Genomic DNA, 15,219 nt, shown 5'->3' with positions numbered 1-15,219 from the left:
TCAGTGGTGTGTGGCAGTCTACTCCATCTATATTATAATTTAACCCTGAGGTTTCTTTGGTGACTTTGGAGGGTGGAGGTTGAGAGGATCTAGCCACTGTTCAAATGCAGTGCTGAAGGGCTCTGCAGGATTGGATGGGGCCTCTCTCCCCCTTGATACCTAGTACATTATTTTATAAAACGGGGCCTCTGACACTGGGTATGTATATGTCTGCAATCATTGTATCTTCTTGGTGAATTGATCCTTTGGCTGCTTTACAGTGACCTTCTCTGTCTCTTAACTCCTTTTGTCTTAAGGTTGGTTTTGTCAGATGTAAACATAAGTACTCCTACTTGATTTTGTTTCAAGAGTCATTTTCCATCCTTTCATTTTGAATTTCTCTTTGGGGCTTTAAAAAATAATTCATTCAGCCAGTATCTTTTCATTGGAGAATTTAGTTCATTTGGATTCATGGTTATTACTGGTAGGTAAGTTATAGTTTGCTGATTATGTTCTAATTATTTTGTACATCCATTTTTCTTCCTCATTTGTTCATTTTTTGGTAGATTAATGGTTTATTTTATCAGCAGTATTTGATTCTTTTTGTGTGTGCTCTTTCAGTGGGATTTTAATTTTACATACTTTTGTTTCAATACTGTTCTTTCACGGCTGGAGGGGGCAGGTCTGGTGGTCATAAATTCCTTCCATTTTTGCTTGTCTCAGAAGAATTTTATTTCTCTTTCACTTCAAATTGATAGTCTTGCTGAATATAATAACCCTGATTGGCAGTTATTTTGTACCAGGATTTGGAATGTCATTTTATTACCTTCTGGCCTATAGGAAATTTGCTGAGAAATTTTCTGTTATTAGTCTAATGGGGACACCCTTAAATGGGCCTCAGTGAATTTTTGTTGCAGGTTTTAGATTTTTTTTTTTTTTTTGTCTTGTGCTTTCAAGATTTTGAGTATAATATTCCATGGTAACTCTTTCTGGGGGGCATGTCTTATTTGGGATTCTATAAGCCTTCTCTAAATGATGGCCATATATTTCCCAAGATTAAGAATGATTTCTGCTATTATTTCAATGAATAGGCTTTCTATGCCCTTAACTTTTTGTCCTTGCCTTCAGGTATTCCAAAAATGTGGACGTTTGCTCCTTTAATGCTCTCGCCAGGGTTTTAACGCACTGTTCATTCTCCTTTTCCCTGTGTCCTTGATGTTTTTTCAAGGTCAGATATTCTTCTCTTTGCCTAAAATAGTATTTTTGATGCTTTGAACTATATATTTGACATAGATGCACATATATTTGACTTATATATATTATATTTGACTTATTGAAAGCTTCATTTCCAAGATTTCTGTTTGTTCCTTTTTTCAAAATCTCTGTCTCTGGGCTGAGTTTCTCATTCATATCCACCACTGTTTTCCTCACTGAACTGTTTATATGCATTTTCTTGGGTTTTATTAAGCTTTTAAAGTAAGGAGTATTTTGAATTCTTTATCAGGAACATAATCCATTTTGACTTCTTGGAGCTGTTACATTACCTTGTATTTCATATTTCTTGTGCTAATATTATAGGCAGCTAAGTTAGGTGGAAATATTATAGGCAGTTAGACAGGCTTAGGCCCTGGTAGAAGCCAGTGCAGAAGATAAGAACCATTACAACTGTGGGTGGAGATGCATTCCTGGAAGGCCAGGCCTCAAGACAAAGATGAAGTGATCACACCTACATAATTCTCTAAGGGACAGACGATAATAACTGACATTCTAAATAGGCCTGGTCACCTGGTGGGGTGCCAAGGTCCTTGTTTCCTGACCCACCTCTTCCAGGAAAGGTTGTGCTCTTACCAGGCACACTTGCTACCTGACCTGCCTCCCCCTGGATCACTGTTACCTAAGCGGCTGGCTTGTAATCTTACTGGTTGATCAGGGTTTGTCCCACCTGCTGCCCACCTGCTGCTTTTGCTCTATACAGCCTCCTGTAAGTGGAGTCACTGGCAATGCGCTTCCCAGCACCCCTTCTGTCTCTCTTAGAAGCCACCTTTCCCTCAAAAAATACTTCCTACTTAACCTCTGTTGTCCCTCAGCAATCTTCAGCTGTGTATCAGGCTCCTAGCAGGTTGGAGCTATGACACTTCCCTTATATTATTTGGAAGTCCCTCGTCCCTGTGTCACTATCACACAGTACAGCAGGCATCCGCACTGTTTCCGAGGCAGCCTTCTTACCCTGGCTGGCACATGCTGGGGTATTTTCTTTCTCCTTCAATCGTGCTGTTCCAGGTCTCTGAATTTTATGAGTCTCTGGTCCCTCTCTTGTCCTTTTCCAGTCTTCTCTTATGGTCACTTGCCTCAAAATGCAGCTATGTTCTTGTCACTTGAGTTCTTTGAGGAGGAGGAAGTGAGTTCTGCCACTTCCATGCCATCATTTTGGATGCTTATCTTTCTTGGGTCACAGGGACCCTCCTTCCTTCATGACTGCAGCTAGTGCAGCTGGACAGGAGAAATAACATCCAGCAGTCAGTCAACAACCTCTGCAAATTTCACAGCGGCCAGCAGAGAGGGTCAGGAATGTGCCCCATGCAGCCCCATGATGGTTGAGGCGACAGACAGGGCCACCTGAGCTGACTGTTGTGCACTGTGTATGTGCTTTGAGTGATCATCACACTGTACCCCCAAAATCTGTACAATTCCTTTGTGTCATGAGAAATGAAATAGTTGTTAAATATGTATTTTTATCTTGGGAAAAATGGAATTATCCACAGTGTCAGAAGCCACTAACTTGTCACGAAACAGGGCTGTGACAGCAGGGCCCTTCTGATCCACCTGCCTTGGCCTCCACTCATGGCACGAAGCAGTGCCCAGCCCTGCCCTGCCGTTGTTTCTGCCTGGCCGTTAGAGGAAAGGCCCACGAGCCCCTCGAGGCCCACGTCTAATCATCTGCTACATCCAGGCCGCCTCCAGAGGGAAAGGCCATTTTTTTTTATCAAGAGCAACTTGAAGTCTGGAAGCGCACAGCAGTGCTTTTGTCCGTGATGTCGAGTACTGGTCACAGGGAGCATTAATTCCATCCTCATGCCGGTCTCCTTATCTGTCTGCTCTTCTCCTGACGGCCCTGGCTGGTTCCAGTGAGGCTGAACATAGGGCACAGCTGTGTGTGTGCACCTGGGTGTGTGTGTGTGTGTGTGTGTGTGTGTGTGTGTGCGCGCGCGCGCGCGCGTGCTCCGTGGAGGGTGCTCTGAGCTGTGCCCGACACACAGGGAGCACACACAAACACTTGCTGTGGACAGGCTCTTCCTTTCCCACTCAGATTGTGGGCTCCTTGGGCTGCAAAGGCCCAGGACCCTCGCCAGCCTCCTCTCTCCACTGTGCAGTGGTGCACAGCTTTCACACCCTTGTGCTAGCCAGGCCCAACCAGCCGCGCTGTTCCTAGTTTATAAGATGAAAACTCAAGAAATCCTCTTGCTCAGGGCACTTACACTGTGAAGCTCATGTGGCCGAGGTCACCTCACTGGAATGAGGGGCGGAGCTCAGACTCAAGTTGGGCTTCCACAGGCTCCCTGCAGGGGCACTGGGCACAGTTTAGAAGCCCAGGTGATACCTGCTGACAGTTCCCCAGATGGGAACTCTGGCTACTTCAGCTTCAGCCTGAACCCCGCTTTCTCTGACTCTCCTCTCACGTAACCCCAGCACATGCTCCTGGAACGCAGCCCCTCTGAGCCAATCTCCTCGGCCCTTCCCTGCTTCCCACCGTCCCAGTGAGCTTCCTGCTGCCCTGGGATCCTCCCTGGAGCCAGTCTCCGATGCGGGAGTCAGCCTGCTCGGCATTTCAACAGCTCCCCAGAAAGATTTCACACATTACTCCAAGAAAATAATTGCACCTGGCCCTTTGTGTCTCCACTCCTTTAATACTGTCCTCAGAGACGGCCACATAATTAAACGCGGCACTCTGGTGTCAAGCTCAGATTCACAGCTTTGATAAATATTAGGCGATTAAGCTATTTATAAAATATGTAATTTGAAAACCTGGCATTTTGTGAGTGACGCTATTTCTTCCCCATGAAGGTGAAGCACTTGGCCAGGCGGAAGGCACTGGCGGAAAAGGCGGGAGTTAATGAGGAGCTTCACGAGTGAGCTTCTACCTTTTCACACCTCAAGCGGGCTGAGACAGTTTCCTCGCCAGGAAAAACAAAAGGAAAAATAAAACAGGAGAGGAAGAGAGAGAAAGGGAGAAAAGTCCTCCAGCAAGGTGATGAACGAGTCTCTTCCTATCTGAAATCAATGTCACTGCAAATTGGGGGTCTGGGGTGGGGGACGGGGTCCTACCAGGAGGTCCACCATGTTGGGCTTGTTGTTCCGCAGCGTCTTGACGGCGTGGAAGACGTCCACAGTCCTCTGGTGCCGCAGCATCTCGCAGACGATGCTGATAGCACAGAACGTGCCGCTGCGACCTCCCCCATTCCTGTCACAGGAGAGATGAGGGGTCGGTGACACGCGCCTTCCGCCCCTGGGGCAGCATGCCATCCACCCCCCGCCCAGGGCCAATTGTGCAGGCCGAGGAGGCCACCGGCTCCCACATCTGGGCCAGTTGTGGGGAAAGCGAAGGGCGCAGCTGGTGGGCGTCTGGCTTAAGTCCACAGGGCTAGGGGTCTTTCCAGCCTAAGACCGGCTCCCCGAGACAGCACCTTGCTGATCTCACGGCCCCGCCTGCAGCGGAGCATTTCAGGGGCAGAAACCTCGCCTAGCATCTATTGGGTAAACTGTGACAGACTGTGTTATGGTCAAAGACGCGCCGGGCCTTAAAACAATCTACCAGTGTCTTACACTTACCTGTGACACACACAGAGGCTTGTTAAGTCATCAGATTGCCAGACTAGGCTTGAATTTGAGATCCTCCTGACTCAGTCTCACAAAGTGCTGGGATTGCAGGGATGCAAAACTACACCTGGCTTACAGGGTATTTAAAATAGAGCTTTTTATTCCAAGCTAACTTTAGATGTGTAGAAACACTGAAGGAATAGCAGGGAATTCCCTTGTACATCTGCTGTAAATGTCTTAGAAAACCGTGGCATGTCATCAAAACCAGGTAAGTGACCATGGCCATTCCTATGAACTAAACCTGGCCGTGCTGAGATGTCTTCAGATTCTCCACGAATGTCCTTGCCCTGGTCTGGGAGCGTGAACTGGTTCTGGTCTCCCACTCAGCTGCCGCCTTTGCTCCTTCCAATCTGACAGGTCCTGTGGCTCCGTCTTTCTGGACCCAGCTCAGTTATGTTACAGCACGTGGACACAGAGGACAGGCTGTGGGAGTGCGGAAGCAGCATGGGGCTGAGTCGGAGGCTGAGAAGCGACCGCACAGGAGGATCGTGGCCTGCCTTTTACTTGGGCTGCTCTGCTATCTTCCCATGGGTGGACACACAGCCACATCTTTTGGCAAGGAATTCACAGGAGGAGATTTCATGGGGTCAGCCGCCCCATCCCCGGGCCACTAACCTTTCTCCCAAGTGAAGATGGGGTCTGGAGTGCCCCCTCGCCAGCTGTCATCTCTCACAGTGAGTGCGTATCGGGGTGAAGATATTTTGAGTCTGTGTGAATGCCCATTTCTGCTCCCGGGTTCATCACTGAGTTTTACATTCGTTGGTGGATCACATCTATAAATCTGACTTTGTGTTTTTGTTCCCCTGACATTCTACAGTAAAGTGGTATCTCCTCCACCCAAATGGTTTTATTTTATTTATATAGTTGTGAACATGGAGAGAATATTCTATTGTATGTGCTAAAATTCAATAGCACCATATTTTGTTGCTCAGGTTTTTCCAACTTTGACCCCTAGGAGTTCCATCAGCTTGGCTCCTGTGTTCCAGACAAATGTCTGCCCTCCTGTGAACATCTTCCTTCCTTCTGGAACCGTAAGACATTCCAGGCACATCCTGTAATTTTTCCTGCACCAGCTGTGCAATCAACCTCAAGGAACTTAGAGACCTTTCATTTCAAAAAACACAATAACACTATCATTTCTCCCCAAATATTACTGCTTTAATAAAATCAAATTTCTACCTATGTCGATGTGGTTTTCGATGTGGTTTCTTAAATAGTTGCTTTTTAAAAAAAAAACCCACATCTAAGCTAAGTCTGCATATAGTGTTTGGTTGATAAAATTTACACTTGTATTTTGATCTACAGGGTCCTCTTTCTCTTTTTTATTTGTTGAAGACATGGGGTACTGCCCTGGAGAGAGCCCCACATTCTGGGTTTTGCTTAATCACTGCCTCTCTGGAACCTAGAACCTTTGGGCTCTGCCCTTGAGTACCCTGTAGTTTGTGGTCAGCAACCAGCCTTGCAGAGCGTTCAGGATGGACAGGTGGTTGAAAGGGTGAAGGCGTTCACACGAAGATGTCTTCCGAGTCTGTCTGCAAACCCGAGAGGACCTCTCACTGGCTGTTTGCTGTCTTGCCCTTACATGAAGCACCTGTCCATCTTTGTGCCTCCTGAAACACTGGACTGTGCCTCCTGCTTCTGCTCGCTTTCAGGAGTGGATGAGTTCTTTGCCAGTGCTGTGCAGCAGATGGCTCCACCACGGCCATGCCTCGCACAGCGTGCTGATGCCCCTGTGTGTTAGTGAATTCCAGTTCGTCACCGGCTTCCAATGCTGGTGTTCAGTGTCCTGGCTCGGCTGGGCTTTGGTTACCCGAGAACACAGGAGTTTCTCCCACATCACCTTCTGGAAGCGCCACTGTTTCCCTCTGACGCGGCCTGTGAGCCCCTGGGAAAGATTCCCATCTCTACTGTGAGGCAGAGACCAGTGTGTGCTGAGGGTCTTCCCTGGCCCTGCAGGGCTGGGTGTTTGCAGAGACCAGGTGACACGCAGGTGTGACCTTGCCCCGGGACGTCTTCCGCTTCTTCCTATTTCTACCCTTGCACCAACACCACACTGCTTTCCCATCTGCTTTTCACCCCGTGCTTCCAGCAGCTTCTACTCCATTATTTCCATGGAGTTCCAGAACAGTGGTCTCTTACTGCTGTTCACATATCCAGCTTTGTTAGCCAGAAGCCAAGTACAACAAAAGTTTCCTCTGTGCTCATCAAGGGGCCTTTCTGTCAGGGTCTGGAGCAAAGCCTCGCCCAGGTGTGTTCCGTCCACCAACAACAGGTGGTGCTGTGCCATCCCGAACTGGTGTAACCTTGGAGGGGGAGAATGGCATCCCAGTGGGAGAGGCCAATTTAAACTTTCTTTTCTTTTCTTTTCTTTTCTTTTCTTTTCTTTTTTCTTTCTTTCTTTCTTTCTTTCTTTCTTTCTTTCTTTCTTTCTTTCTTTTTTGGCTTTTTGAGACAGGGTCTCACTGTGCAGAGCTCAGGTGGCCTTGAGCTCACTTTGTAGCTCAGGCTGGTCTTGAACTTGCAACGATCCTTCTGCCTCAGCCTCCCTGAGTGCTGGGATTACAGGCATGTGCCACCATGCCCTACTTTAAACTTTGTTTCTTATAAAGAAAAAATACTTATGAATCTAACAAAAATAAATCTCTGCCACTCTGAGTATCATACCAAGAGGGCACGTGGCAGCCCCACGGGCAGCACAGGACTGGGGGACAGACTGGGGGACAGCCAGGAAAACTGAGGTGTCCTCTGTGGGGGTGGGGGTGGGGTGAGGCAAGGGGACTGTCAGATGCCACACAAACAGCGCTGCTGACTGGTTGAGGGTCACGCTGTTTCTTGGAAGCCTTGTCTACAAGGTGTGGTGACGGAAGGGGCTTCGGATCCCTCCCTTCCTCCCACACTGATGCCTCTGTCCTGTGAGCTCCACTGCTGGCCCTTGTTAGACAGCCACTGACCCAGGGTCCGATGAGTTCCACTTCCAGGTCCAGTGCTGGGGCCTCCGGGCCTGGGGGAAGCAGCTGTGAACTCCTTGGAGTATAAAAGCCACACAGCAGGGCTCAGCCCAATGTCAGTGACCTCTGCTGAAACTGATGCAGGCAGACAGGGAACCCCTTCTCTTATTCTGGTCAGAGCCCCCATCTGTACTTGAGGCTGTTCTTGGGAGGACAGCGACGGTGGCAGAGAAGCGTGGGGAAGTCCCTGAGAACCCCCAGCGCACCGGAGTCCACAGGCAAGACACACGTTTAGGCGAGGCAGGGCAGGGCTCTGGGGGACCCCACGTGGCATGCGGGGCCAGCAGAGAGTGACCCCTACTCTCTGCTGAGCCTGTCACTTTGGCTGAGTGGGTCCCTCCTGGCGAGGCCTTCCTTTGTTGTCTATGCTGCAGAGATCTCCCCAGAGCTTTTAACGACACCCTGAGCAGCAGATGCTGAGGTCTGGATTTCTGGGGATTCTCTAAACACCCTCCCTGACCCCACGGCTTAGCTCCAGCTGGACGGTCAGCTACGGATCACTGCCAGTGAGGAAGCGCAGGTGGCGCATGCTCCCTGGTGGCTCCCAGCCTTGACTGCCCAGGGAAGCAAAGGAGGAGGTCACAGGAAGCACACTGAGGTCTCAGTTCTGTTCCTGGGGGAACAGTGGGGCCCACAGGTGTGGGTGTGGCTGAGGCCTTGCGTTTTACAGCTCTCAGGTGACTCCACTGTGCAGAGGCCTGTCCCCCCAGAGTCCCCGCTGAACTGCTGCTGGCTTTGGGGTCACTCTTCGAGGACCCTGGCTCTGTGTCACTCAGGTTGACAGGCTGTAACAAATCCCAATCCCTTGTAACTGATTCATAAAGAGAAACAGTGTCTTTTGGCTCAGGTTTGGAGTTCCCAGTCCCGACGGGAGGGTGGGAAATGGCTGCCACTTGGGGCCCCTGGTGAGGGCAGGTAATGGCCAGCGTGCAGGGAGGAGGAGGGAGGGCAGGGGGAGGAGAAGCAGAGGGTTAGGCACTGGGACACTGCAGCCTCCTCGAGGCCAGTCCCCAAGGACTTTCCATGAGGCCCCGCCTCTAAGGCTTCCACCACTTTCCAACCACCACCTTGACCACCGGGCCTGCTGACCACATCCCAGACAGAAACTATAGCAGGGCCCGCAATTGGGAATTCCCTGCCAAAATCTCCCATAAACCGTGAAGACCAGAAGAGGCAGGTCTGAGACTCTGCTGTGGCTCCCAGAGATGACCTGGGTGTCCTGGGATGTCCCAGGAGCCCCCTGTAGCAGCATGTACTGAGCTCTGTGGTAAGTCCTTCCAGCCTGAGTGACTGTAAATTACCAGTGCAGACAATTCCTAAAGATGTTAACAGTCGGTTCTCAGGAGCCAGGAGGCGGCCTCAGAATCCATCCAGGTGGGCTGTGTGTGTGTGCCCCAGTCACCAGCCAGTGATTACTTCAGTGGCAGGGACACAGTGCCTGCTAGAGTTTGGACCTGTTCCCCCAAACTTTATATGTCAGAAAATCCCCAAGTCATGAATAGAATTTGGAGGTGACCTACTGGGGAGGTTATTCCAGCTAGTTGAGGTCACAAGTGTCCCCCAGGTGGCCTCAGTGACTTTAAAGAGGAGGACGGACCTGAGCTGCATGCTGTCTCTCCAGGTGATGCTGCACCATGTGACAAGCACAGGAAGCCTCTCAGCCACCCAGTGCCTGCTCTTGGACTTTCTAGCTTCTCAAACACTGGGCTAAATACATAAACCTCTGTTGTCTATAAGTGACCTGCTCCTGGGAATTTTGTTAAAGCAACAGAAAAGGCACTAAGACCCACCCAAATGCACAACTGCCCTTTTTCCTGGCAAAGCACCTGAACCCTCAGGGAAGGGCTCACTGCACCCCCATCCCCACCCCCACCCCCAGCTCCATTTCCAGCGAGACTGAAAGCAGAAAGGACGGGCAGACTCACAGGCAGTGCACCACCGTGCGGCCTTCCCCGCCGTTGTACTCCTCCTGCCACTTGTCCACCTGGCGGATGAGCTTCAGGAAGGAGCGCTTGGACACGGGTGTGTCCCTGTACATCGGCCAGCCCAGGAACTGGAACTGCTGCACCATGCGGTACCCGTCCTGGGGCTGGGAGAGCCGGAAGCAGGTGTTACTGAGGAAGGGGCAGCAGGGCAGGCTGGAGGAGAGGCAGTGGCTCCAGGCTCAGAATGGGTGTCTAATCCCAGCCGTTATACGGAGCAGGTGTTTAGATGACGGGTGGGAAGCAAAGCAGAAACCTTACCTTTCTGCAGAAGCCAAGGGAACCTGACAAGGGAAGGACAGAGCACACTATAGGGGTTGGGGGGCTTCATCTTAATTACAGGTAAAGTTCGCTGGAGCCTAGAGGCGGCTGTGAGTTCGTCGGGGCACAGCCTGCACCGTATTTCCGGTGAGTAGAGGGTGCTTTATCATTGGCATGGCCTCACTCTACATGGTGATGTTTAATGTGGCTTTGGTTGTAAGGAAGTGAAGGGCAGCATGCTGAGTTGGCGTGAGGACAGCGATGGCAGCTTTACCTCGGCCGCTCTGGAGCCTGGTGCCAAGCCCAAGGGAGGCCCCCCACCCGCGACACGCTGTCTTCTGGCCCTTCCTCCTGCTTGGCAGCGGCTCAGCTTCTTATTCCCCCAGGCCCCTCGGAACAGAAGCCCCAGGCTCCGTCCTGGTCTCTTTCTCGTCCCAGCCTCACCTGAGCACTCTGCAAAGTGCTTGGCCTCAGCCCCACTGCAGAGTCCTGCGTGGGTGTCCCCAGCCCTCCTCTTTTGTCTCCCCATGACTCACAGGCCCACCTGGATTCCTGCTTGGCTTTCAGCATCTCCCCACCTCCTGTGTCTGACCCTGATGTCTGATCCACACCCCACACATGCCCTGCCCCAGGCCATCCGTCACTGACCAGCATCCCCAACTCAGTGGACGCCAACCCAATCGCTTATCTAGGTCCTTTATCCTACTCTGTGCTTCCTGAGTCCAAGTCTTGGCTGCCTCTGTCTGCTGCCCTTGCGGTCCTGCCATGATCATTGTCCCCAGGATCCTGTACCAGGATCTTTTGGGGAGCCCCTGGTGGTCTGTCCTACTGTCCATTCAAAACAGAGACCAAGTCCACTCCTGGGCTTGGCCAGCATCTTCCGTGATGGTTCGCACTTTCTAACACACTCTACCTAGTATCTTACCTGTTATGTCAGTTATTTATTGTCTGTCTCCTAACAAAGGCGCCTTGCTTGAGCATGGTTCAGCCGGCTCCAGAGCCACTTTCCGGGCCCACCTTGCACATCCTTGCACAATGTGGTGTTGGTGAGAGGCCCTGCCTTATGTAGCTGTCAGAGTGGGCTCCCCGTCTGCACCAGTCCGGGTGGATGGCTGCTCAGCCAGGGCTCCGTCACCACAGGTTCCTGGGGGAATTCTCACCCACTGGCCTTGCCTGCTCCCTGGCTACCAACCCCATCTGCGCAGGCTACACCTGGAGCTGAACCTGACTTCCACAGTGCAAATCCCCACCGCAGGATCCCCCATCCCCACATCCTGAAAAGTGTCTTCCTCACTGGGATTTGCCAGGGGCCACCAAGTCGCTTTTTCTTTAATACCTGTCTCATTAGAGTAAAGGTCAGGAGTCTCTGCTTTGTTTCTTGATGGTTCCAAACCCCGAGGAGAAAGGGCCTGCCCAGAAGTCCCCTGGACTGGGGGATCACACACACGAAACCACAGCGGTGGCGGCAGGGCCCGCCCTTACCCTGGCTGCGTTGTAAATCCGGAATATCCTGCTGATGATGTCCTCTTCCAAGTCGGCAGACACGAACTCTACCTGGATGGGGCCGTGCCTGTGCACGCCGTTCTCAGGCCAGTACTGCGGGCACAGCTGAGTTCAGGACGAGAAGAAAGGGAAGCCTGAGCATCTTGGATGAGGTCAGAGGTGTCAGCCAGAGATTCTTAAGACTTGATCAATTCCTTTCCCTTCCACCAAGCAGACCTCAGGACTTTCTTGTTGACCCATTCCTCAACCACCGCTGCCCCTGTCCGATGGCCTCCACCCTGCAGAGCATCTTCAGCCACACAAATCCTGCTTCCCAGGCAGTCAGGAGGGGCTGCTCCACATGCCCCATGTAAGCTCTCCCATCTTGCTACAAGGGGCTCTCAGGCCCTGGAGGAGATACCACAGCCTGGCCCTACCGAATTCAAAGACAGTTACACAGGCTCACGCACCTACCTACACCCCAATCTCCAGCCTGCCAGCTGGCCTTCAGGGAGCAGGTTATTTTGTAACAAGATCCAGGACCGATGCAGCATGAGTTGCACTGGCATATTCTAGCCCAGGCCCTCCCAGCTCAGATTTGGGAATTCTGGGGTCACCAGAGCACACACTTGCTGTTTTACCTGGAGGTGCTTTTGATTAAAGACACAATTTCCTGCAGTCGCCAGCTCCAGGTGTTAGTGCTGTAGGGCAGCTAGAACTTTTGCATGAATATAATACACGGCTCGGTGGGCAGCAGTGGTTTGGGGCACGAAGCTGGGCATGGGCTGCTTCCATCTGCTGTCATCGCGCAGATCTCCGACAGGTGGAGACCGTCAAGTGGGAAGAGACCCTAAGGTCTCAAAAACCTCTCCTAAGTCCCCAAAACCTCCCGAGGCATTCTCAGTGTGAACTGAACTTCCAGGCCTCTTCTGGAGTTAATTTTTATCTTTCTGGCTTCTCTGAGGGACAGACAGCATGTTGCAGAACAAGAGAGGGGACTATTTCATTATTTTCTAACCTGTTGCCATGCGGCTAAGAACAGATGAGATGCTATCATCTCATTTAAGCTAAATGATACACCAGGAAGGCAGAGTTGCTGCTTGAATTTCCCTTCTTTGATGACTTGTTTTCCAAAGGATCTGAAATCTCACAGAGGAATGTTGCAAAGGCTGATTTATAGCCAAGATTACAGGATAAGGTCTCAGTTATCAGCAGGTCAACACAAAGTCCTCTCTCTCCATTAGTAAGGTGTTCAAGGCTGGAGTTCATGATTAAGAATCAAAGTAGGAAACCAAGTATATTTTCTTTCATGTCAGCTAAATCTGCTGTATTTTAGAAATCACACTTATTTACTTTTAAATAATACTTCCATGAAATATTTCCTCCCTTGCAAGCACTTCCTGGTGACAAGTTATTAAGCTGCTTTGTCAAACAGTAGCTCACTGATGTTTATTTTCGTTCTGATACCCAAGAGTCCCCACTGTTAAAATTAATAGGCACGATGACAGGAGGCTGAGATAGTAATAAAAGCCGGAACATGCACATTTGAACTGTTCTGCCCACTTTCAGCTCGCCAAGCTAGTGTTGCTTTTTCTGCTTGCTCTCAGTTCAGACGCCTGATCAAAAGCCTGTCACTTAGCCAAAGAAGTAAAGACGGCCCGGGCTGGCTCCTGGAGCATTGTGCCCTACACTCTGCCCAAGGAAGCCAAGTAGAAAATGGCTTAAATGGTGCATAACTCCTCCACAAACTGGACTTATAAATACTTAAAGTAGCTAAGTGCTAGTCTTGTACAGCTGCAAAGCCTTTAAGTTCAAACGCTCACTTTAGAGTTCGCTAAGAGACCGACTCCTAGGAGCCTCTTTCCTCCCACTCCGAAAACAGCTCTGTCTGCTGAACAGCATTGGAGTGCTTCTGCCTCCCAGCATGACCCGGGAGCCAAGGCTGGTTGCTGTCCAGACAGTCTGGGTTTCGAAAGCAGCTTTAGAACACAAATGCTATGGTTCACCAAGAACACAGGACAATCACAGAGGTCCACCCGTGGGAACAAAAGCAGCCTACATTGCCTCGTTTCAGGCCTCACATTAGGGAAAGAGCCAGGAACAAGTGCCTTATCCCATGACTGTCTGCAGCTAAGGCATCTGAGTGGAGTGACACTCTGCCCTTGGCAGGTCAGGCAGGGAGCGGACCCTGGCCCTCTCTGGAGTTGTGGGATCTGAGGCCCCCACAGGGAGGAGCTCTAAAACATTCATGCTTCTCAAACCAAAAGGGTGAGTCGAGAACCAGGGTTATCATCATCTCATTAACCAGCTGCAGGCGAGAGCTTTGAGCACACAACACAGTGCCTGCCACATCCTGAAGATCCCTACAGAATGGCTGAGGGCCCAACGCCGGCCCTGGCAGAGGGGTGGCCACGGAGCAGGGGATGGGAAGGAAGCGTCTTGTCCTGTTTGGATACTGAAATACTTCAGAAATTTAAAAAAGAATTTGTCCGCTAGATGTGAAATTAGAACTTGTTTGGTTCCAGAACAAGTGCTTCCGTAAAACACACTGTCCCAGAGGCCAAGGCTGGACCAGGACAGCCTCAGCACCCAGCGCCCTGGGCGAGCAGCATCCTCTGCAGGAAGACGCTGTCAAAAGCCCCCTCAGAATTCTCTTGTTTCTGGGTTTCCTTTCTTTTTAATGTTTTAACCAAAGAGTGGAGGACACTGATAGCCTGTCTGCACTGTCCCCTGACTGGACGATCCCCACCTGGAGGCTCCAAGCAAGTGTGGCTGGGACCAGGGCTGCGTCCTTTCTCTGCTGTGCCCAGGTTGCCTCGGGGCTCTGCAGTGCTTGGGTCCTGCTCAGCTGTGACTCTGTGTCTCTCCAGGTGTTGTCTGCATCCTCTGGGGACAGCCTGATTTCCAACCCTGTCTCGTTCTGTCACTTCTGTGCCCACGCCTTCCGCCTGTCTTTTGGATTCCAGCAGCTTTCTGCTCTGGCCCCAAATCCTACCTCTTTCTCACACTCCTGGCTAAACGTTGCCTACTTCCCTGAGCCCTGGCACAGGGCCTGCACTTCCCAGTGTGCACACACAGCAGACCTTGGGGCCTCACCTGGGCAGGGTCCACGTCGTTCAGCATCACCACTGACGTGCAGTGGTAGTCCAGAACTAGCCTCCAGAAGTCTTTGACTGTGTTTGGCAAAGGATGCTGGGTGACAATGAAGGCCGAAGGCTGTTTATAGCTCTGCAAAGAAACAAGGAAGACGCAGATACACCCGGAGGGTGGAGGGGAGACGCCGGGCCATGAAATGGGCGGCACAGGACCCTGAACTCGTTTAGCCACTGTTTGTTCTGTCATCGCTGTCAACACCGCGAGGAGCTGAATATGAACTCACCTGTGGGGCCACAGTGATAAACAGCCTCTGCCATACCAAGAAATGTCACAGTGTTGCCCAACAATTTTGAATATTTCCGACAGGAATACAATGCTGGCTCTGTACATGAATCATTTTCGAGGAGGTCTTTTAAGCTTTTGTTACAAATTTGTACCATTAAAATAGTTTGCTTGTCCTAAAACTCGTCTGCCTGCTGTTTCTGTGTGTGGGGGCTGCACACTCCTTCCATGCCCTCTTCAGTGCTGGAGCTCGA

General features: G+C 50.9%; 1 protein-coding gene across 8 annotated transcripts in view; it reads right to left on the bottom strand.

Annotated features, from left to right (window-relative positions):
* The window catches only part of Ptprm (protein tyrosine phosphatase receptor type M), a 619,038-nt gene that overhangs the window by 6,942 nt on the left and 596,877 nt on the right, over positions 1 to 15,219 (bottom strand). For all 8 annotated transcript variants that reach the window (XM_063232111.1, XM_063232108.1, XM_063232107.1 and 5 more), the window contains 4 exons: positions 14,684 to 14,815; positions 11,588 to 11,713; positions 9,788 to 9,951; positions 4,303 to 4,438 (listed from right to left, as the gene is read on the bottom strand). In XM_063232111.1, coding sequence (XP_063088181.1) covers positions 4,303 to 4,438; positions 9,788 to 9,951; positions 11,588 to 11,713; positions 14,684 to 14,815 — 558 coding nt within the window. The remainder of the gene's footprint in view (positions 1 to 4,302; positions 4,439 to 9,787; positions 9,952 to 11,587; positions 11,714 to 14,683; positions 14,816 to 15,219) is intronic.

This window comes from Cavia porcellus, unplaced genomic scaffold (genome assembly GCF_034190915.1).
Source record: "Cavia porcellus strain 051 isolate PalLab524CR breed Dunkin Hartley unplaced genomic scaffold, mCavPor4.1 scaffold_20, whole genome shotgun sequence".
NCBI classification, from domain to species: domain Eukaryota; kingdom Metazoa; phylum Chordata; class Mammalia; order Rodentia; family Caviidae; genus Cavia; species Cavia porcellus.
Note: the sequence above shows the minus strand (reverse complement) of the source record. Positions and strands in the feature narration are given on the sequence as shown.